The sequence below is a fragment of the Magnolia sinica genome, chromosome 19, assembly GCF_029962835.1.
Source record: "Magnolia sinica isolate HGM2019 chromosome 19, MsV1, whole genome shotgun sequence".
NCBI lineage: Eukaryota > Viridiplantae > Streptophyta > Magnoliopsida > Magnoliales > Magnoliaceae > Magnolia > Magnolia sinica.
The window spans coordinates 46941055-46964398 of record NC_080591.1 but is presented as its reverse complement, the minus strand read 5'-3'; the positions used below and the strand labels follow the sequence as shown (position 1 = coordinate 46964398).

The 23344-nt window shown below is 37.6% G+C and overlaps 2 protein-coding genes across 3 annotated transcripts; both read left to right on the top strand.

Moving 5' to 3' along the window:
* Nucleotides 1–14504: 14504 nt before the first annotated feature.
* On the top strand, nucleotides 14505–17577 carry LOC131235281 (cysteine-rich receptor-like protein kinase 11). Its single transcript, XM_058232415.1, has 3 exons — nucleotides 14505–15100; nucleotides 16782–16881; nucleotides 16993–17577. The coding sequence occupies exons 1-3, from the start codon at nucleotides 14973–14975 to the stop codon at nucleotides 17215–17217; spliced, it is 453 nt and encodes a 150-aa protein (XP_058088398.1). The 5' UTR covers nucleotides 14505–14972; the 3' UTR covers nucleotides 17218–17577.
* Nucleotides 17578–19036: 1459 nt separating this feature from the next.
* On the top strand, nucleotides 19037–20360 carry LOC131234770 (DNA repair protein RAD5B-like). Of its 2 annotated transcripts, none has more exons than XR_009165773.1 (3): nucleotides 19037–19218; nucleotides 19397–19448; nucleotides 19686–20124. XR_009165773.1 is itself a non-coding variant. In XM_058231721.1 (3 exons), exons 1-3 carry the CDS (start codon nucleotides 19159–19161, stop codon nucleotides 20299–20301), a joined length of 387 nt encoding a protein of 128 aa, XP_058087704.1. In that variant the 5' UTR covers nucleotides 19044–19158; the 3' UTR covers nucleotides 20302–20360. The 2 variants fall into 2 exon arrangements, 1 of the variants encoding a protein (XP_058087704.1); XM_058231721.1 differs by lacking the exon at nucleotides 19397–19448 and adding an exon at nucleotides 20203–20360 and having other exon boundaries at nucleotides 19044–19218; nucleotides 19686–19913.
* Nucleotides 20361–23344: the final 2984 nt, after the last annotated feature.

The following is a 23344-nucleotide window of genomic DNA, read 5'->3' as shown; positions in this document are numbered from 1 at the left end:
CACACTGTCCATGGGGCCCACGTGATATACGTGTTTTATCCTATCCGTCCAGATCATGTGGGACCCACCATAAGCGGATTGGATAGTGTACCTCACCAGCAATATGGCTGCCGTGTTGACGTCAGCAAGTTCTGAGGGTCTGATCAATGAGGTATGTGCTTCATACACGCCGTGCATCCATGGGACCCACCATGATGTTGTATTATACCCACACCGTTTAACTATTTTTCCAGGGCTGTGGGCCCCATTGCATTGTATGGCCCACCTTTTTTGTATGTGTTGTACACACACTATCCGTCTATGGGACCCCCTCGATGTATGGGTTTTATCCATCCCGTCTGTCCAGATGGGTTGGACATGGTCCCATCATGATGTACGTATTGTATCTACTCCATCCAACCACGTGAGACATGGGTCCACTATTATATATGTGTTGTATATTCACAGCATCCATACAACGTGGGACCCACCGAAATGTATGTGTGGTATATCCATGCTGTCCATCTGGTAGGGCCCATCTAGCATGTGCAGACCCACCTGCTGCATGTGCAAGCCCACCTTAATGTGATGGGATCGTATGAGAGGCCCATATAAGTGTTTTTTCTTTAGAATTCAGCCAGCCTAACTTCTGGTTTGGCTAGCTTAAAATTTCTCAACCAACCTAACTTCAAGCACAAGCAAAATAACAACTGTTGAAAATTCAGGTAACCTAAATTTTTGTTCGGCTAGCCCAAGCTTGAAATTCGACTAGCTCAAGAAAGTTCGGGTAAAATTCTAGCAACATAATCTTTTGGAATTCGTGGGAATTTGGCCAACGAATTTTTGAGAATTCTTATACTAGGCAATCTGAAATCCATTGAACAGAATACGGTGAACTTGGGCTAGTCGAAGCCTATCTTAGGCTAGCCAAAGTTCTAACTTCTTTGCCTATAAATTGAGTCTTTCTCTCGTTCCAAATTACAATGAAGATTTCTATAATTCTTCTGTAAGAGAGAGAGAGGCTCAAGTCCTCGGCATGCTATTTGTTGTTATTTATAAATTTTATTTTAATAGCTTATTCAATTCTGCTTTTCTCAAGATCATTTTAGTCTTGATCTAAGAGAATAAAATATACTCCTCTTTGAGATCTAAGAGAATTGAATTAAGTAGCATTTGGATTTTTCATTTTTAAAATCTATAAAATCCTATACTCTTTCTGTTTGATTTAACACTGCGCCATCTACGTTTAAGAAAGAAGTCCTTCTACTACAAGCTTCTGATACGTCTTCTACAATTGAAGCTAAGTATACCTTCTGAAATTCTTTTTAGGTTTTTCTGAGATAACCTGTGAAAATCTCAGTTAAAGTTTTGTCTGAGATAGCCTGTGAAAGTTTGAGTAGGGTTTTTATTGTGATAGCCCATGAAAATCATAAGGAACTGTATCAGGTTGTTAAGGTGATCCTATGAAAACCTTTTTATAGTGAAAGCCAAAATTATAAGGGTAGTAATTTTGAGAGTGGAGTAGGTGTGGTTGCTTTAAGCACCGAACCACTATAACTCCTCATGCCATGTGGTGAATGCCTTATTATTTTTTATGATTGGATGCAATTTATTATTTAATTTCGGTGGTGAATGTTGTAATTCTTTATATACTCTTGCTAGTTTGAAAGTTTGATTTTAAAGACATTCGTTAAATAAGGTTGCCCTACCTAATATTTTAGGTGAAGGTTGTCCTATAAATTATTTGGAATCAAGGTTTCAATACTTAAGCGATTGAGATTTTTGTAATATTTACATATTTCATATTTATTTTGATTATTTGGCATTGTCCTATTCAACCCCCTCTAGGACATCGCTAGCTCCCCATTTCAGAATCTAGCGACTTATTGTTGTCGGGTCACAACCTTGAGTTGAGCTTACTCCCTCTTTTCTTCGAGCAGATTAAGGTCAGAGCCATCTGCTCGATATTCTGAGCTTTATCATAGGACCGAACCCGTGCCGTGGAGAGCCTCATTTCGAATGGGACGATGACCTCTGCCCCAAAAGTTAGGGAAAAAGGGGTTTCTCCTGTCAACGTCCAAGCAATAGTTTAGTATGCCTAGAGTACATAAGGGAGCTCCTCGGCCCATGCCCCTTTGGATTTCTCGAGCCTGGTTTTGAGGTGGTTTTTTATGATTTTGTTGACCACTTCTATCTATCTGTTAGCTTGAGGGTGCTGAGGAGATGAGTAAGCATTGCGGACTCCAAGCCTTTCACACATGCCTTAGAATCGATCATTGTCGAACTTCCTACCATTGTCCGAGATGATCTTATGTGGGATCCCGTACCGACATATGATGCTTTAGAGATGAAGTTGTTGATTTTCTGCTCGATAATCTTGGTCAACGGTTCGACCTTGGCCCATTTGGTGAAGTAGTTGACCGCGAGACGACATACTTGGTCTGACCTTTACCTGTGGGTAATGGGTTGATTGTCTATCCCCCATTGGGTGAATGGCCATGGTCCAGTCATAGGGGTCAGCTACTGGGGAGGTTGATGAGGTATCATTGCGAATCTTTAACATTTGTCACATTTTTTATATATTTTTTAGCATCTTTCTGAATGCTCGACTAAAAGTACCCTTGTTGGACGACCTTATGGGCAAGAGCATGACTACCGGAGTGGTTTCTACAAATTCCCTCATGTATCTCCCTCAGAACATAATTGGCTTCTTCAGTTCGAAGGCATCGTAGGTAGGGCAAGGAATACCCTTTTTATAGAGGGTGTCTCCCACCATGGTATACCGAGCTGACCGGACCCGAATTGTACTTGCCTTAAGGTTGTCTTCGGGAAGCGTGCCTTCCCAATGATATTTACCGATCGGATCCAACTCATGGTCGAGCTGATTGGGCAAGTGACTTTTGAGTCGGACTCATTAATGCTCGGGTTGGATAGGAACTCAATGGGGATTGAGTTCGGGATGTCGTCCTCAGTCGTTATGGCAAACTTTGCCCGTGCGTCAGCTTTGGAATTCTCTACTTTGGGGACATGATGAGTTCACATTTTTGGAGTTTATTGATGACCTCACTGTCCTTTTGATGATAAGCAATCATTTTTTCTTCCTTGGCCTCTTACTCACTAGCGACCTGGTTGATGACGAGATGTGAATCACTATGGACTTTTAGAATTTAAGCTCCCATTGTTACTGTCAGCCTAAGTGAGGCAAGCAGTGCTTCTTACTTTGTCACGTTATTCGATGTCTGAAATTCAAATCTTAAAGCATATTGCGTACAAGCCTGATCGTGTGCCTCAGGACTACCCCGACCCTGCTGCCTTTAGAATTGGATAAGTCGTCGACGTATAATATCCAGGTTGGTGGGTCGGGCTTGACCACCTGATCAGCTTTAGGTAGTTGGTCGGTTTTGCTACTCGGATAGGCTTCCAAGTTTTGGTCATAGGCGAACTCGACAATGAAATCGACCACCATTTGACCTTTGATGGTGGTCTAGAGCTAATATTGGATATGAAATTTGCTGAACTCGATTGCCCATTTCGTGAGTCTCCTCGATACCTCGGGCTTCTGGAGTACTTGATGGAGGGGTTGATTGGTTGGGATTGTGATTGTATGAGTGTTGAGAGTCAAATATTGTATATTTAACCCTTCAAATACATTAGCTTTCTTGACATATTAGTGTTAACTTGATTTAATTATATGTGTTTTTATCATGCGAGGTAATTCGGAAGCCTATAACGAATATGTGCTTAAAATGATGGATTTAGAGCTCAAAAGAAGATAATGAAGAATTGGACATTTGGAAGTCATTAATAAAGAATTCACATGCCAAAGATTCAAGGAAACCGAGTGAGGAATGAAGAGAATCGAAGATTTGAAGTGAAGAAAAGGAATCCTGAAAATTGGCCAGAAAAATCATATTTTGGAACTTTGAACATAAAAAGAAAAAATCCTGAAATAATTTTAAGACTTTGATGACATCACAGCCACTTCGATGACATCAACAATTTCATGAATTTCGAGCTAAACTTGCTGGACAGTTTTGGAAAATTTTTTGATGACATCGAAGACCTTCGATGGTATCGAAGTTTGCCATCAAAGATGTGCAGAGTGCATAAATTTGAGGCAGTTTGCGAACTTTTTCAAGGCAGTACAAAAGTTTGAGTTGGAAAACTATTTAAATTAGTCTCTAGGCTACTTTAAATCATCTTCTAAGGTTTGGAAAGGGAGAGAAGGCTTAGGTGGAATGCTAACAACTTTCTTCCACTTCGATTTTTTCACGGGTTCTAGTTGATCTTTTTATTTTTCTTTTATGATGTTAGTTTGTAAGGTTAATCTCTTAGCTAAGGCTAAGGGATGAAACTTGTAGTTTATTTTGATTTTAGTTTGCTTTTATTCAAGTATATGTTGAACTTCCATTAAGTTTTAATTTAAATAAAGATATGTTTCCAATTTTTTTTTTTTACGATTTATTGTGACTAAAATTACAGTAAATGCTATGAAAGCTTTTAATATGATCTTATTGGCTTTGGAATTGTGTGATGTGTAAAAGTTGTTGTTCACCATTGTCTATGGGTATGGTGTATGATTGAATTCCCTACGATCATTGCAATTAGCTCCTATATATGGTTCTTGTACAAAGAGTCCATCTCATCGTCCATAGCCGCCTTCTACTTTTCTACACTAGGCTCATTAAGAGCCTTCTGAATAGTAGACGCGTCTCCCTCATCTGTAATGAGAGCATATGTGATATTAGAGTCATCCCTATATGTTGTCGGTAACCTATGATTATGCAGTGGGTTTCTTCTCATAGGTTGCTGCTCAACCTCGTCCTGTACCTCTGTCTGAGCATCTGTCTTTCCCTGACTATCATTTGTATCAATATGGACGTCTACGACCAACCTCTACGGTTCCTCTTGCTCCTCTTGATCATTCTTGCTGAATAGGGAGCTTTCATCGAATCTGACGTCACGACTAGTGATGACATTACGTGTGACCTTGTCGTATAACTTGTAACTTTTAACACGAACACCATAACCAACAAAGATTTACTTTTTATCTTTATGATCTAGCTTATCTCTCTCAATTGACAGTATATGAGAGTAAGCCTCAAAACTAAATATGCACAAATCTGAGTAGTCCATCTTATAACCACTTCATACTTCCTCTATGATCTTGCAATCAATTATTGTAAAAGGGGACCGGTTCACCTAATAACAAGTCGTGTTAATAGCCTCAGTCCATAGGTCCCTGCCCAACCAACATTATTTAACATGCATCGGGTCATCTCTAAGAGAATCAGATTCATCAGCTCAGCCACACCGTTTTGTTCGAGCATGTAGCACATTATGCCGTGCCTAATGATCCTTCATCTTCGCAATATTTATTAAACTCAGTGGAAGTAAATTCACCACCATTATCAGTCCTTAAAACCTTTATTTTTCACCCTAACTATTTTTCTATCATTGCCTTCCATTGTCTGAATGTGGTAAAAACTTCGGATTTACATTTCATGAAGTAAATCCAAACTTTCTAGGAGTAGTCATCAATGAATGAGACAAACCAAGATGACCATCCAACGGAATACATCAGAGTACACATAATCAAGTACTCCCGTACATACATGTTTTCAATATTTAAAAGATAATCTAGATTGTTTACCATATATATAATGCTCGCATATATTTAAATATGAATTCTTAAAAACTGGAATTAAACAACGATTGAAAAGTACCTTCATACCTCGCTCGCTCATGTGACCCTGACGAGCATGCCATATACTTATACATATGGAATTCGTAATAGCCGCTGTTACTCAACCTACTGAAGTGTTCCCGTTCAACCTGTAAAGGTTTCTGTACCTCTGTACTCTCATAACCACGAGTGCCCCCTTTGATAATTTAAGGACACCATTAACAATGGTGAACTTGCACCCTAATGCCTTGAGTGCATCGAGAGAAACCAAGTTCTTCTTCATGTCAGGAATGTGTCTGACCTCAGTCAATGTATACTCCATTCCATCAAATATCTTGATGCACACCATACCAACAGCCATAATGTTATAGGCATTATCATTGCACATAAACACATGTCTACCATCGTACTCTTTATAACTGGCAAACTAACTCCGATAAGGAGTCATGTGATACGACACCCTTATGTCAAGGATCCATTCATCTTTACAATCATTGTATAAGTGTCCGATCATATATACTAACAACACATCACCTGTACTTGTCTCTTCATCAAACATGTCAATGTTGGCCTCCCTAAAAGAAGCTTCTAAGTTTTCTTTCTTCGACTTACGATTTATGTAATCCTTCTTCGTGTGTCCAGTCATCCCACAGTTCCAACAATTTAACTTGCCTTTAGCCTTGCCCTTGGATTTGAATCTTGACCGAGAAAATCATGTATCTAGTTCAGTATTCCAACCCCTTGTAAACAATGCATAAGAAGGGGCCCCTATGCTACCACTTTTCTTTCTGATGGCCTTTTCTTGAATGGATGAGATAACAATGTATATACTTAGGGATGTATTACTAGTGCATAAGGAGTCCCTAAAAGACTCATACGATGCGGAAAGAGAATTTAGTAAAATACATGTCTGATCTTTATCTTTGACCACTTCCTCTATGTCTAGCAACTTGCAAATCAACTTATTAAAATTACTGATGTGAGCCTCCACATCTCCATCATCTGTCATCATGAATTTGAATAAATGTGGCTTCAAGTGTAGGCAAATTTTCAAAGACTTCTTTGCATATATATCTTCTAATTTCACTCACAACTCCGTTGTGGTTTTCTCCCTCATGACGTTGTAGAGAACCTCCATTCGTTAGACACAATCAGATTGATGATTTAGCTTTCTTATTCAGAATCTTCCAATCATCATCATTCATTGACTCATGTCGCTCCTCAAGAGCCTCATCTATCCCTTGCTGAGTTAATAGAGTAATCATCTTAATCTTCCATGACTCAAAGTTATTTTTGCCCCGGTACTTCAAGATATCATACTTAGTATTTCGCATTGATACTAATCCTTCAAATTCAAGCCTGTGCCCCAACGATAGCTTTGATACCTCTTATTGAGGGATAGCAGAAGCAAACAGAGATGAGTTTAGGAGAACAATCCAATAACACCAAGAAAATACAAAGAGAATTTATATATATATATATAGGGATAGGAAAATGCTCACCTGCACACCAGTTCGCACGGAACTGGTGCAAACTTTTTTGAGAACCCATCATATGTGATGTGGATCCAAAATCTGAACCATCCAGTGAAGCAGCACCTCATGAAACCCCAAGAGCCCAAGTTTTACTTTGATCCAAAACTTTGGTGGGCCATGAAAAATGAAAACAATTTCCTCCCTTGATTTGCATTTCTCTTTGCTATGGCCCATTAGAATTTTAGATCAGGGTGAAAATTTGTCCATTGGGGTTTCATGGGATTCCACATCACATGGACCGTTCAGATTAGACACCCATGACACGCATGCAATGGTGCGCACGTGAGTATGACTCTCTCTCTCTCTCTGTATATATATAAGTTTATATATATATATATAAGCTTATAGAAGGATCCCAAGCAAAATCGAAAATGAATCCTAAAAAATTGCAGTTCTACATAAAGCTGCGCAGATTGGTTTGATGGCATCGAACATCCTTCAATGTCATTGAAACTTATCCTTTGATGGCATTGAACTAACACCCTAACTGTCCAGAGACAACATTGGAAAATTCGACTTTCTCCGATTGCATCGAGCCATGTTCGATGATATTGAACACATATTCGATGGCATCGAACATCTACCGATGTCATCAAAAAGATGCCTAGTTAGTCCACAACCAACTGGAGAAAATTAGGAAAATCTCGATGGGATCGAGCACTGTTCGATGCCATCGAAGGTGACATCGAATGATCTGTCGATTGCATTGACATTCCCTGTAACAAACTCGATTTAAAACATTTATTACAACAATAGTCATCATAATAGGCTCTATAAAGCTTTTGTGGTATGTTCTCCTTAATTAAAGATTTCGTATGGAACCAGCAGAAAAAAAGAAGTTGTTACAAGGTACACGCATCAAAAGAAGTGAATGAGAGTATTATTCCTTATGCGGTAAGATCAACAAAAATAAGTTTTTAATGACATGGCCAACTTACTTGAGATGTTATTCGGGCATGAGGTATTGCTGTAGAGCAAGTCACGGAAACTTTCATGTCCAAGATGGATCAAAGAAGGCCTGATCAGAGGCAAAAGTCATCAAGACCGTCATAACCTTAAGACATGCATATCTTGCAAATCAAAATAAGTTACTCGATGTACCATTTATGATTTTGGAGTAGGACGAGCTACTTTAGCCAACCAACCTAGTTATGTCGGGTTGCCCACGCTGAATTTGTGAGATTCCATCAAATCGTCAGCCGAATTCTATGTTTAATTCCGTTTTTACTATAAATAATAGTAAGTTCTAGTTTGATTATAACTCTTCATCCGTTGGGCTTTAGGAGTCCACATGAAATCTATTTATAAAAATAGGAGAATAACGTGGTTAAGCCACATAGGACACTTACTATAAATAGTTAATTTGCTATTTATAGTAAGTTGCAAATTTTAGGGAGTTTTAGTTAGTCTTGGTATCCCTATTTAAAGGGTCGAAGACTCTGTTATTCAATCGATTTTTATGCAAAACTATGATGGGTGATAGGTACGCAGCCAGAAATTATGCAAAAATTACTCACGTTACATGTATTAATTGAAAGTAAACCATCCAAATTGCAGGCACCAATTTAAATGGACCTTGAAAAAAAAAAAAAATACCATGGCCCCACATTGATGTACGTATTTTATATCCTAGGCCGTCCATCCGTTTTGCCGTATCATTGGACATGAACAGAAGACGTGAAGCTGATCTAATTCAACCATCACTTTTCCTATGGTATGGTCCACCAGATAATTAGATCTCTTCAATTTTTTGTCTCATGCTTTAAATTGATATGGCAAAACGGATGGACCGAGTGGATATAGAATACATACGTCAAGGTGGGGCCCAGTGCAAGGGCCTCACCGTCGTGGGTGAGTTCGGGGCCGCACCTATTCCGCCGTATAATGGTAAGGTGTGGGGCTCCGTAGACATGAACGGTCCCAACATATGCCTATTTTAGTTATTCAATTTGGACGGTTGCCCAAGTTTTCCTTTAACAGTCCATCAGATGCCTACCAGTCTACAGTGGACCGCACTGCTTGTACAGCTTATTCTGAAGTACATGGATGCCACGTGTCCACTTCTTCTCTATTCTTTTTTTCTGCGTATGTACGGATATCATGTTATGCCAGAGTACCAAATCTTCTTCTTCTTCTTCTCTTTTTTTTGTTCCCTAAATGTTCCCAAAAGGGGACAGTAAATCGTGTCAATCTGCTCCTGGCATAGTGTAATAATGAATGCGTCTGTGGGCAAATGTTTATCGGGTCCATAAAGCTTATACAGCCAATGAAGGAATTTCCAGATTTTCTATTGGTCGGTTGTGTGGGGTCCACCTTGTGGATTTAGGTTCCCTATGTCCATAATTTCCTCTGCTGTTGGAGATCGCATAAAACCGGTGTCCCATTCGTTGGTGAGCCCTCCAATCGTCGATACTGGTCGGTGGTCTGTGGCCCCACCATGTTGAGTATATTTTATCCACCTGGTTCATCCATTTTGTCAGCCCATTGTAGAGTATGAGCCTAAAAAATAAGGTAGATTCAAATCTAAAGCGGACCACACCACAGGAATTAGTGGTGATATGATGTCTACCATTAAAAACTTCTTAAGGGTCACTGAAATGTTTATTTGCCATCCAACTAATGAATTAGGTCACACAGATATGGATGACGGGAAACCACAAAAATTTTGTGGTCATAACATGTTTATGTGAATTTTACAAAATAATTTATACAAATATGGTATTTACAATCTGGCACTTTTTAAATTAAATTTTCGTTAAACCTACTTCATCAATTAAGTTATTGTCATTGGTTTTCTCTGACATCGGCTTAAAGTACGATATTTCAAGAAATGATGAAAGTGCCCACTAACGTGGAGCCTTTAACCTAGGACATACCATGCACTGCGGGCCCCACTATGATGCGTGTGTTTAATCTATGCCGTCCATCCAAATTTTCAGATTATTCTAGGGCATAAGCCCAAAAATAAGGCAGATTCAAATTTCAGGCAGACCACACAGTAAGAAACAGCGGTGATGATCACCTACTATTAAAACTTCTTGTCCGCTATGTAAGTTTTGGATCAAGCATATTTTTATTTTTCCTCATGGTGTAGATGAAATTTGCATCGTCTTAAATTTTTACTTCATGGAAACAAGGTTGAACACCCAACACTTTTATATTAAACTAGAAAATTCTTAAGTATTATTCACGATCAAACTTGAAAGTAATCACACTACGTGAAAAATGGGAAAAAAAATAAAAATGACGGATTTAGAGACTGTTCTGGACCGTCTCTAAAATTGCTTGGTTTAAAGACGCTTTAGAGACGGCCGTAAACCGTCTCTAAAATTTTAGACGGCACCTGACCGTCCTTAACATTGTCATAAAAATTTAAACGTCCACAAATCATTTAAGACGGTCATTGACCGTCTTATATGGGTCATCCGAGACGGTCATTGGTCGTCCGCATTAGAGACGGTTCTTGACCGTCTTATATGCGGTCATCTGAGACAGTCATTGGCCGTCTGCATTAGAGACGGTTATTGGCCATCTTTTACTTGCAATTTGAGACTATCAAAGACCGTTTCTATTAGAGACGGTCCTTAGCCGTCTTACAGCCCTGTCAAAGTTCGTCTATATTAGAGACTGTCAAAGACCAACTCTAATAGAGACGGTCAAGGACTGTCTCTATTAGAGACAGCCCTAGTCCGTCTTTATTAGAGACTGTCAAGGACCGTCTTCATTAGAGACGGTCCTAACCCGTCTTATAGCCTTATCAAAGACCCATCTCTATTAGAAACTGTCAAAGACCGTCTCTAATGCTCAATTAAGCCACTTAAAAAAATTATGAAATTCGAAAAGAAAAAAAAGTTAAGAAGCTTAGAAAAATAATTAACAATGTTTAAGAAAAATTTAAATTTTGATTAAAAAAAAAAAAGAACTGTCGATAATTTTGAAAAAAAAAAAAGATTTTCATATAAAAAATGATATTTTGAAAAAGAAAATTTAAAAAATTTAACAAAATTGTGAAAATTTTGACAAATTGAAAAAATATATATTTTTAAAAAAAGAAAACTAGATTTTGTATTTTGACAAGAAAAATTGAAAAGTTATATATAACAAAAGTGAGATTAAAAAAATGATATTAAAAAAAATAATTTGAGAAATTAAACAAAATTGTGAAAAAATTGACAAATTGTAAAAATATATATATTTTAAAAAAGAAAATTAGATTTTGTATTTTGACAAGAAAAATTGAAAAGTTAGATAACAAAAGGGAGATTTCAATATAAAAAAATGATGTTTTGAAAAAGAAAATTTAAAAAATAAACAAAATTGTGAAAAAATTGTCAAATTGTAAAAAAAATATATTTTTTAAAAAGGAAAACTAGATTTTGTATTTTGACAAGAAAAATTGAAAAGTTATATAACAAAAGTGAGATTTTGATGATGTGTTGTATATCCTTGCCGCCCATACGTTTCTCCAACCCATTTTTTGGTCGGGTATAAAAAATTGTGTAGATTTAAATCTTAAGTAGACCACACCACTGGAAAGAATGATAATATAGTACCTCGCCATTAAAATTTTTAAAGAGCCCATCGTAAGGTTTTAGTAATGTTTATTTACAATCCAACTTGTTGATAATGTAAAGAAGATCTAGATGAAGGTAAACTACAAAGATCAAATTGATCCAAAACTTTTGTGGCCTTCAAAAGGTTTTTAATGGTTATTCATCATATTATTTTGATTGGTATGGCCTACCTAAGATCATTTAGTTCTTATGATTTAAAATCACATCCTAAAATACGATGAAAAAATATATGGACGGTGTCGATATACATAAAATATATCAAGGTGGGCCCTACACAGTTAGAGTAACACCCATGAAGGAGTTACCTAAAATAGTGCAATAGTACTATAAGGTCACCTCATGGGAACTTCCCGTACATCATCGTAGCCTATAGAGCTTTGACTCGTGGACTGCTGGTGTTGGGGTCACTTGCCAAACCGCGTGCAAATCCTACACCTCCACTCTGTCCATCTATTTTGACAGATCATTTTAGGTTATGATGCTAAAAAGGAGGCAGATAGGAGACTTTGGTGGACCACACCACAGGAAACAGGGGTCACAGCTGTAGTCATTTAGGTGGGGCCTATATAGTTCCACAATAATGTCCACCACAAAAATTCATCTATATAGATCATTTCAAGGCATGGGTCAAAGAATGAGGCAGATCAAAATCTCAAGTTGATCCACCACAAAAAATAAAAAATAAAAATAAAAATAAAAAATGTATGGATTGAACGCTTACTAATAAAAATTTTCAGAGGGCTACAAAAGTCTTGGATCAAGCTGATATTTGATTTTTCTCTTCATCCATGGCTTTTTTTTTTCTTTTTTTAACTTATTGTTCGATCTCAAATAAACATCATAGTGGCCCTAGGAAAGTCTCAATGGTGGGTGTCTCTGTTTTCGGTGGTGGGCCACTTGAGATTTGGATCTGACTCGTTCTTTTGATCATCCCATAAAATGATCTCTCCAAATGAATGGACGGTGTTGATATAATACATACATCATGGTGGGGCACACAGATCTGACTCCTTTTTTGGATCAACTATTAAAATAATTCGTTGGATAAATAACATACATCACGGTGGGCCCACAAGACTTAAAAACTAAGAGACAGATTGGCTACTCCCCCTGACACCAGCCCTGTGGCTGGTGGTCGGTGCTCCATGGGGCCCACCATGATGTATGTGTTTCATCCATTTTTACAGATCATTTTAGTAATTTACAAAAAAAATAAAATTATAGGGATATAAATCTTAGGTGGACCACACCACAGGAAAAAAATAATGATTGGATATCCACTATTAAAATCCTCCTAAGGCCTAATGTACTGTTTATTTGACATCCAATCTGTTGATTAGGTCATAAATACCCAGATGAAGGGAAAAAATAAATATCAGCTTGATCCAAAACTTTTATGGCCCCCAAAACATTTTTAATGGTCAACGTTCATTAAACACTATTTCCTATAATGTGGTCCACTTGAGATTGAGATATAACTCATTTTTTCCATAGGAAACCGTGGGAATAATGTTTCCACCATTGAAACCTTTCTATGGCCCACGGTGATGCTTATTTGTCATCCAACCTGTTTGTAATATCACAAAGACATGGATGAAATGAAAACACAAATATCAGATTGATCTAAAACTTTTGTGGGCCCCATGATATTTTCAATGGTAGATGTTCAATTCACACTCTTTCTGGTAGTGTGGTCGATTTGAGCTTTGGATATGCTTCATTTTTAGCCCACAGTGATGTAAGTGTTTTATCCACACTGTCAATTCATTTTTCCAGATCATTTTAGTGGTTGAGCCCAAAATTAAAGCATATCCAAAGCTCAAGTGGACTATACCACAGGAAACAGTGGGAATAATGATTCCCACCGTTGAAATCTTCCTATGGCTTACAATGATTTTTATTTGTCATCCAACTTGTTCAATAGATCATAAATACATGGATGAAGGGAAAACTAAAATATCAACTTGATCCAAAACTTCAGTGGCCTCCCAAAATTTGGAGATAATAGACGTTCAGTTTATACTATTTCCTATGATATGGTCCACTTCAGATTTTTATATGCTTCATTTTTAAGCTTATCTAATAAAATTATATGTTAAAATGGATAGATGGAGTGGATAAAATGAATAAATCATAGTAGGCCCCACAGGATTTACTTAGTACGCTTGGGAACAGATTGGCTACTCCCCCTCATACCAACCAATGGCTGGTGGTCAATGCTCTGTGGCCCCACCATGATGTATGTGTTTCATCCATGCCGTCCATATATTTTTACAGATAATTTTACAATATGACACCAAAAATGAAATATATCTAAATCTCAAGTGGACCACATTACAGGAAACAGTGTTGAATGAGCGTCGACCATTAAAAACATTTTGGTAGCCATAAAAGTTTTGGATCAAGCTGATTTTTATTTTTTCCTTTCATCTGGTCCTGTATGACCAAATCAACAGATTGGATGTCAAATAAACAGTATAGTGGGCCTTAGGAGGATTTTAATGGTGGATATCCAATCACTATTGTTCTCATGTGGTGTGGACCACCTGAGATTTATATCCCTCTAATTTTTGGCATAGAACTCTAAAATGATCTTTAAAAATGGATGAACGGAATGGATGAAACACATACATCATGGTAGGGCCTACAGGGCACCATCCATGGTCCCGCCCAAAATTGGGCGCGCGCTCAAAACAGAGCCACGCCCAATCTCCCCCCATTCTCTCACTCGCCGCCCTCCCTCTTCTCTCTCTCTCTCTCTCACCCCTGCCCTCTACCGTGCGTCGCCCTCAAAAACCACCGCTCCATGTATTACATCTCATTCCTTTCATCTCTCTCGATCGAGGTAAGTATCTACATCTCATTCCTTTCATCTCTCTCGATCGAGGTTAGAAATCGATTTCCTCTCACGTTTTTCTTCTCATTTCTTCCGGCCAAGGTCCGCCAGCCTCCTACCTAGCCCCTTTCAAAACCCCCATCTCCTTCCCATGTCCTTCCAAAACCTCAAACTCATCCCTGTCAAAACCCCCATCATCGTCCGCACCTAGCCCCTTTGAAAACCCTAAACCCCTATAGATCGGAACCCATCGATTTTGCATATGAAACCTTCCGATCTGTCAATGCTCCCCTCCGACACCGTCGATCTTCGTCATCTTCTTTGTTTACCGATCGATCTACAAAGGTAAACCATATGGGCTTATGCAGTGCACAAACGATCTGCCGAGGAGAGATTGCGGTGCGTGTTTAGAAGATGCTGTGGGTCGGATTCCTACGTGTTGTAATGGAAAACAAGGTGGGAGAGTTGTTGGACCAAGTTGCAATTTGAGGTATGAGACGTACAAGTTCTATGAGGACTTGGGCACAACACCGGCTCCTCCATTAACTAACACAACTACCACTGTTAAGTTTTCAGATCTTCTTTTCTTGATTTTTATGTCTTTTTGGTTAATCGAAGACAGACAAAAGGCAAAGATTGTAAGTTTGATCTTATTGCTGGGTCAGAACATATTTAAGACTGGACTCACCTAATGGATGGCTTGCGTGCAAGCTGTTTGTTCTGTGTTTTTAAAATGGACCAAGCAATGTTGACATGTTTGATGTTGAACTGAGTTTGCAAAAACATGAACTAGCTTTTTAAATTTTTCTAAGGACAGTAACAAGAGTGGATTAGGTGTTACTTGGGTAACACACCTTAGTGGTGTTACCCTTACCGTGGAGCCCACTTTGATGATGTGTTGTATATCCACGCCGTCCATACATTTTTCCAGACCATTTAAGGATATTTTTTCTTATTTTTTTAGTTATAAAATGGTATATATCTGGAATTATTAGCTGATGCTTCTTCCATGTGGATTTTTTAGAGTATATTTTTTCTTTAGTTTTTTCTTTTTAGTTTTATGATAGTTTGTTATATTAGTTCTTGATCTAGATTAGTTGATTTCATAGACACATTTACATCTGCTAGATTGACTTCCTCACCTTTGTGACTTTTTTCTTTCACATACTTGATAACCCATGTTTGATCTGTATGTTGGGACCTCTTTGATTGATATGTATGTAAAATGTGGTTAGATTAAAGATGCACACATACTGTTCGATAAAATGCTTATGAGAGATGTTTTTGAGATAAATGTGGTTCTTCTAGAAGTGTTTTCTCTTCGGCCCTTGCCAATGTAGTTCTTTGGGTTCGGCTGCAGCTCTTGTAATTTTTGTGCTTCCTCTTTCTGTCTTTTTTGTTGTTTGTTGTTTTTTTTTATTTCGGCTCTGCCATTTTTAATAAAGTTGTCATCTTTCAAAAAATAAATAAAATCTGCAATTCCTTCATTGGATTTTGTTGCATCAAACAACTCCCAATTGCCTCATGAAGACATTATGATATTATATTCTAGTATTGTAAGGATTCATCCATTTCAATCATTTAATTCTTTCTCAATTTTGACTATTTTACGTATTGTTATAGAAACTAAAAAGGGGAGTGGTGGAGGCATATCCTTCTTAGATGGGTCTGATCAAAATGAAGAACAAAAACTAGATGTAGCAGAAAAAATTGATGGTGAAGAACATGTTGATGGTGATAATGGACAGCCTGTTGAGGAAAATGTCGAAGTAGACTACTCGAATCTTACTGGGAGACAGAAGAAACTATTTGAATTGACGATGAAGATGGCAACTCTCTTCCAACCCATAAAAATAGTAGTATCATTATGTGAAGTTAACATAACTTGTGTCATTTCCTTTTACCTTAAAATAGTAGTATCACTATGTGAAGTTTAATATGACTATTTCTTGCCATGGTTCTCTACTTGCAGAATGAGGCAAGAAACTTGCCTCCCTTATGTTCACAAATCATCTTTCTTCCTAGCTACAGTGATGTTAGCACGTTACCAGTTTAAGAGCTTGAAATATATTGCTAGGAGATCCATTGAAAAAGTGTATTGTTAGAAGATGATAATTAGCCATTTGCTAAATATTATCCCATGTCATTTTTCTTCAATGCATATGATGTAGGGGAACTGATATGAGCAGTCCACATGGCATACATGTTGGCCTGTTAGACCGTCTTGTAATTATACGGACAGAAACTAATGGTCCAGCTGACATGATACAGGTTCATGCTCAATTACTTCTCTGTTTCTGTAAAAATGCATAATCTACCCTTTGTAGACTTGAATCATTTGATTTGGAGATAATTCTAGATCTTCGCTTCTTTTTCTTCCAGTATGGGATCGTATACCAGCTTGGCATTGCCAATAAAAGCACCAGCATTGCCGTCTATTTGCTGTCTTGGATCTATGTGGTTGTGGTTGTTGCTATTTATCTGGTAATCATGCATGCTCATGACAAGTACTCTGCGAAGGAGCACATTTACTACCGGGCAGTTAAATTGTTCGTCATCTGCCTCACGACACTGGTGGTCATCATATTGCTGAGATTCACCAGGTGATGATGTGGTTATTTCAAACACACGGCTTTATGACAGTTTTTTCAAGCAGAGATGTTCCTTGGTGTTGCTGGCCAAATGGGTACTCAAAACTTCAATCTGGCTGATTTTCATTCTCTGGATTGCTCTGATTTTTCTCTATCCTAGGACCAATTTTTTTTCCTTTTATTTTTCTTTTTTAAGAAAGGAGAACTATCCTAGTTCACTATAGGAATCCTATTTATGCTGTCCTAATTTTGCATGTAACTGTAATAAAATATGATGTTTCTATTGTTGATGGAAAATACTCCACTAATCATAAACTGAACATTCTTTCTGTGGCCTTGTCTCCACTGAAAATGTAGGCTATTGGCACTTGGCACTTTTCTCCTCCTTAATGACTGAAGATGAGATGCTGGATTTCTACACCATCAAAACAGAAGCTTTGGAGCCAAAAGAGAAATGTACTACCTGATCTGGGCTCTGTAAGTGGAACCCGAAAGGAGCCTGCCTCCACTCTTTACAGGTCAGGAAATGTCTAAAACGCCCAGTTCAAGAATTTCCACTGTATGCTTGGGTTTTCAGTTCTAAAGTAGGCCCGTGGTTTAGTAATCCAATTGATGATATGATGGTGCCGCTTAGATGGCTCATGCACATGAATCCCAGATTGGAAGATCCTCACCATAGAATCTTTGGCCATTTTTTCATTGAATGTGGATTGTTGCTGCATTTCTTAATAACCATCAATTTTCTGACCACCAATTGAAGGGTTAGAAGGATCTCATTGGGAGAGTTTTGGTGGATGTGTCTTCCAGTGTGGGGCCAATCACATCAATGGATTAGATTAGTGAACCATGGGACCCACTTGCGGAAACTGAAAACCCCAAGCTTCATGTAGATGCTTTGGACCAAGGAATTGTATAATACCACCTTAGGATCATCCTATGACTGCTGACACTTGAACTCACGTCCTCTGTACAAACAGGAAACAAGCAACATAAAAAGAGACTGCAAAAGCTAGAAGCATGACTGCATGCTCACAAAGAAATGAGTTAAATTTTTTTGGGTTGAGGGGAAAAACCAGTGATTGAAGAACAGACATAATCACTCCTATTCTTTGATACCATTGTCCATGACTTTTTGTGTTAGCTGGTGCTTCGATTACCACATTCTAGGATAGATAATTTAAAGTTTATATTTTTCATTCAGTTTAAATTATCTTAGAAGCATGATGTGTAATTAAAAGAAGTCATTAAGGGGGCGTTTGGATCGTAAGTTACTTAAGATAAGCTACTTATGCCTCAATTAACTTATCTTGGTTTCTACTTATTAAGCTAAAGCAATCGAGTAACTTTTTAGTAAAAAAGGTTACTCATAATTGATCATAAACCAAACTTATCTCAAATAAGTTACTTATCTACTGCTGTAAGTAGAAAAAACAACTTATTTTTGTGCTGCACACTGAAGAAAAAACAATTCACTGGATTAGTTATCTTCCTGGCTAATCTCCCACTGTCTGAATTGTATGTCTCAAACTCAAGTGTGTTCCTAGCAAGTCTTTAAACATGTTTTATTTTTGTGCTGCACACTGAAGCATTTGTTGATCATTGATTTGCACTGTGCAGCAGGCCTATTTGTGTAATGTCAGCTGTTTCATTTACTTTGGGTTGGCATCTATAGAGTCTATATAAGGATTTGGGCTGCACAATGTAGTATGGGGTACATGGGGATCAGAAATTGTATTGTACAATATGTTCCATAGAACAAAGACAAATGCACAGTTGAAGATATTTAACTCCAGTGCTTCATTGTAACAAATCTTTTGACAGTAATGAGGTATTCATGTTCCTCTGGTTTTTATAGGTTCGACTATTTGACAGTGTGCACTACCTAAAGGCATTTGGAGTAGGAGATGTGTGGGTTGCTCTTGGATGGAGCAGTGATGTTCTGCCGGCTGCCAAGCGCATGTCAAACGTTGCAGTAATTGTTCCAAAGTCTGGAACCAGTTTGTGGGCAGATCTATGGGTATGATGGAACTCCGTTTTATTATGTCATAAGCCAGTTTCTCCCTCGAGTTCTACATGCTTCTTTTTTGCTCATGATTGGGGGTGTCAATGGATACCAGGATCTCTGTATACCTGAAATATTGAACCTGATATTTTGATGAATATATCTGATCTGATTTAATTGGATCTGGACCCAGATTTTTTTGATGATACTGTTGCTCAAAGAGCTATCGACTTCATGTTGGGATGGTGAGTCATGGAAACCCTCACATTTATGATTAGTGTCAGATAACAACATGAGCATCTGCATCACTATATGTGAGATGACCTACCCAAAGAGAGCATTGGCACAACATTGGTTTCTTTCATCATTTTACGTATAATTCAAAGAGCCTTTAGACAATGTACAATGGTATAGGAAAAAGTTGGTTTTGTTTGGTGATCTTTTGCTGCTGCTGCCATCTGACTGTATGTTTTTCAATGTAGATTTTAGCAGATGCAATGGGGCTTGGAAAGACTGTAATGACTATTGCAGTAATACTTGGAAAACTATTTAGGGAGAGTCCAGATGACCAACAAGTTGAAGAACAAAATCAGGATTTTGACAACAAGAAAACAAAGAATGGTCAGAAAGATCCTCAAACCAAAAGCCTGCCCACAGTTAAAGGAGGAACTCTTGTTGTCTGTCCATTGGCATTGTTAGGCCAGTGGAAGGTAAGATTTCATTTCATTCCATAAAATGTTTACTACTAATCTTGTAGTTAAAGTTGGCATTCTTTTAATGATGCAATTGAATGAAAAATTAAAATAGCGCATTGTTGTCTGTCCAATGGCATTGTTAGGCCAGTGGAAGGTAAGATTTCATTTTTTCCAATTGTTGAACACACTTCAGTCAATAGCGCATCCAAACACAGCCTTGTTGCCTGATTTTTTATCATTTTAGCTGGTGGGTCTTAAATAAATTACAATAGCCATTAAAATGCCTGTTTTACAATGGTTACAGAATAATCTGGAAGACCTCTACAGCCTTTTGTGCTTCTTACACGTCGAGCCATGGTGCAACTGGGCCTGGTATGTGCATGAAACAACACTACCAACTTAAGAGTATGTTTGAACTTCTCGCAAACCAAAACAACATAAATGTACAAGAAGAAGATAAAAGATAAAAGAAGCCATCCGGCACCATCCATGTGTATATACTAAGTTGGAGCTGACGCTTTCGGAGTCCGAACTCATTCTTTTGAAAAATAGAAAAATGGGAATATTAGTAAATATGGATTTTCTTATTAAGAAGAAAATGGAAGATGGATTGAAAAAACATAAAAGAGTTTTTTTTTCGTCTTCTTCTTTTTTGCTTCAAGAGAGAGAGATGGAGAGGTAAGAGTGGGGAAATCGAGGGAGATAGTGGGGGAATGAAGTGGCCGCGTGAGATTTGAAAATAGCGAGTGTAGTTTGATTTGAAAATGACGTTTCGCATTCGTGGCGTGCATTTCTTTTAAGATAGTAATTTGATTTTGCTTTAGATAAATTATTTCCTTTCTAGAAAGATCAAATTGAAAGATGGTGTTTTTTTTACTTGTGTTTATGAATTTATATTTTTAATGGTTTTTCCTTCCTCTTTGTGTGTGCTACCTGTAGTGAAAAAAGCTATTGTGGTTATGCGTTTAAGGTAACTTTTCTGTTATGTAGATACTTTTCTGTTTATTAGTTTTTGAAGTTTGTGTTTATTTGATGAAAATCAATGGGAGCTCAGGATGCCGGGTACTTGTTTACAGGTGTTTTGATTGGAACTAAGGTAATTAGGGCCTTTTTCTAGTTAACTGATGCACGTTGATTGATTTTAATATTTTTCAGATTTTAATGATTGTATTTATATGCATGTGGTGTCCTTAGGTCTTACATGAACTAATTTATATGCATGTGGTGTCCGCGGGTCTTACGTGAACTAATACGACACCCTAACTAATTATGTGGAGCAAGAAAGAAGTTAGTTTTCTTCCCTTTACCATTGTTGTTTGATTGTTAATCCATGCAACGATTATTTTTTTATGCCATAAGTCTTGGCACTTGCTATTTTTCTTAGAATTTATTAGTTTAATAACCTAGCTATGTAAACTATTAGACTTTGTTTAATAAGCATAAATATGAATCACCTTCTTTCTTCTTTTTTCTAGGTGGCATCAAATCTAGATGTCATAACACATGTCTATGATTTCGTCCATTTGGTAACCACTATTTCTAGTGAAAAAGAAGCAAGCAATGAATGTCTAGGTGCAGATGTTGAAGAAAAAGAAGTAAGCAATGAAGCAGCCCGTTCAATCTTATCAATCTACTCCCTGGGGAGGTTGGAAATCAAATGATGTGTACAACAATTCAGGTATGGTTTGCACCAATTCAAGAGACTATACATTAGGCATTCAATATATAAGACTAGAGTGAGACTGATTAGGCATTTAAATGTGTTGCAGGATGTTGTTTGAATTACTTGTCCTGACAGGTGCCCAAGTTAGGATGGATTGGACTTCTATCTTGAGAAAACGCCATGATTTCAGGTAGTTATTATTGTAATGGAAAGTTAAAAAATTAAAAGAGAGAAATAATAAATTCATGAAAAGAAATGTTCTTTATCATTAGGGCTGCTTTCGCTGGGTTTGATGCAGAAATCATCGCCAACTTCACAGAAAGACAAATAACATCAGTGGCCACAGATTGTAACCTGGATTTAAACAATGTTCGAGGTGCCGTCAATAATACTAATAAAATCCTCCAGGTCAGATTGTTGATTGGACCTGATTTTATTTAAATGATCTTGATAATCCATTTTATTTAAATGAGCAGACCCAGATGTGCGTCAGAGCTATCCGGATGTTGAGCGGGGGTCCTTGGAAGGTGGGAACCGCTGTTATGACCATGACGAAGCTGTCAATTTCCTATGGATAGCATTGGAGTGGCCTGGCCATTTGCACAGGCCATGTTTATGTATTTACTCGAAATTGATGGAGCAGACCCGGATGTGCGTCGGAACTATCCGGATGTTGAGCGGGGATCCCTGAAAGATGGGAACCGCTGTTATGACTATGATGAAGCTATCCATTTCCTATGGACAACATTGGAAGGGCCTGGCCAATTGGAGCAGGCCGTGTTTATATCTGTATTTGCAGGGACCACACCCTTAACCTATAACCTAAACCTATTCTCAAATCCCAAAACCTATAACTACAACCTAAACCTATAACCTAAACATATAAACTATAACCTAAACTCAATTTCCTAAAATTTAACCTACAACCTAACCTAAACCTATACTTAATCCCTAAACCTATTTTCAAATCCCAAAACCTATAACCTAAACCATACCCTAAACCTATAACCTAAACCTATGACCTAAACTCAATTCCCTAAACCTATACTTATAACCTAAACCTATTCTCAAATCCCAAAACCTATAACCTAAACCTATAACCTATAACCTGAACCTATAACCTAAACTCAATTCCCTAAACCTTAACCTATAACCTAACCTAAACCTATACTTATAACCTATACCTATTCTCAAATCCCAAAACCTATAACTATAACCTACACCTTAACCAAAAACCTATAACCAAACCTAAATCTAAACCTATAACCTTAACCTAAACCTAAACCTATAACCTTAACCTTAACATATAACCTTAACCTAAACGTAAAGCTAAACCTAAACCTATTCTCAATTCCCTAAACCTAAACCTAAACCTAAACCTATAACCTAAACCTATTCTCAAATCCCTAAGCCTAAACCTAAACTTTAAAGTATTCTTAAATCCCTAAACCTAAACCTACACCTAATCTTAATCTAAACTCCCTAACCTAAACCTAAACCTAAACTTGAAAACCCAAACCTAAACCCGAACCCGATTTCCTAAACCTAAACCTAAACCTATAACCTATTACCTAAACCTAAACCTAAAACCTAAATGTATTTACAAATCCATAAACCTAAACCTACACCTAATCCTAATCTCAACTCCCTAACCTAAACCTAAACCTAAACTTGAAAACCAAAACCTAAACCCAATCCCGAACCCGAACCCGATGTCCTAAACCTTAACCTGTTCTCAATTCCCTAAACCTATAGCTTATAACCTAAACCGAAACCTATACCT

Coding starts and splice junctions, on each gene's coding strand:
- LOC131234770 (XM_058231721.1), top strand. CDS start 19,159: ATGTCAAACGTTGCAGTAATTGTTCCAAAGTCTGGAACCAGTTTGTGG. Junction 19,219..19,685: donor GTTTGTGGGCAGATCTATGG/GTATGATGGAAC, acceptor TTTTCAATGTAG/ATTTTAGCAGATGCAATGGG. Junction 19,914..20,202: donor CATTGTTAGGCCAGTGGAAG/GTAAGATTTCAT, acceptor CAATGGTTACAG/AATAATCTGGAAGACCTCTA.
- LOC131235281 (XM_058232415.1), top strand. CDS start 14,973: ATGCAGTGCACAAACGATCTGCCGAGGAGAGATTGCGGTGCGTGTTTA. Junction 15,101..16,781: donor GGACCAAGTTGCAATTTGAG/GTATGAGACGTA, acceptor CATATGATGTAG/GGGAACTGATATGAGCAGTC. Junction 16,882..16,992: donor GTCCAGCTGACATGATACAG/GTTCATGCTCAA, acceptor TTTTTCTTCCAG/TATGGGATCGTATACCAGCT.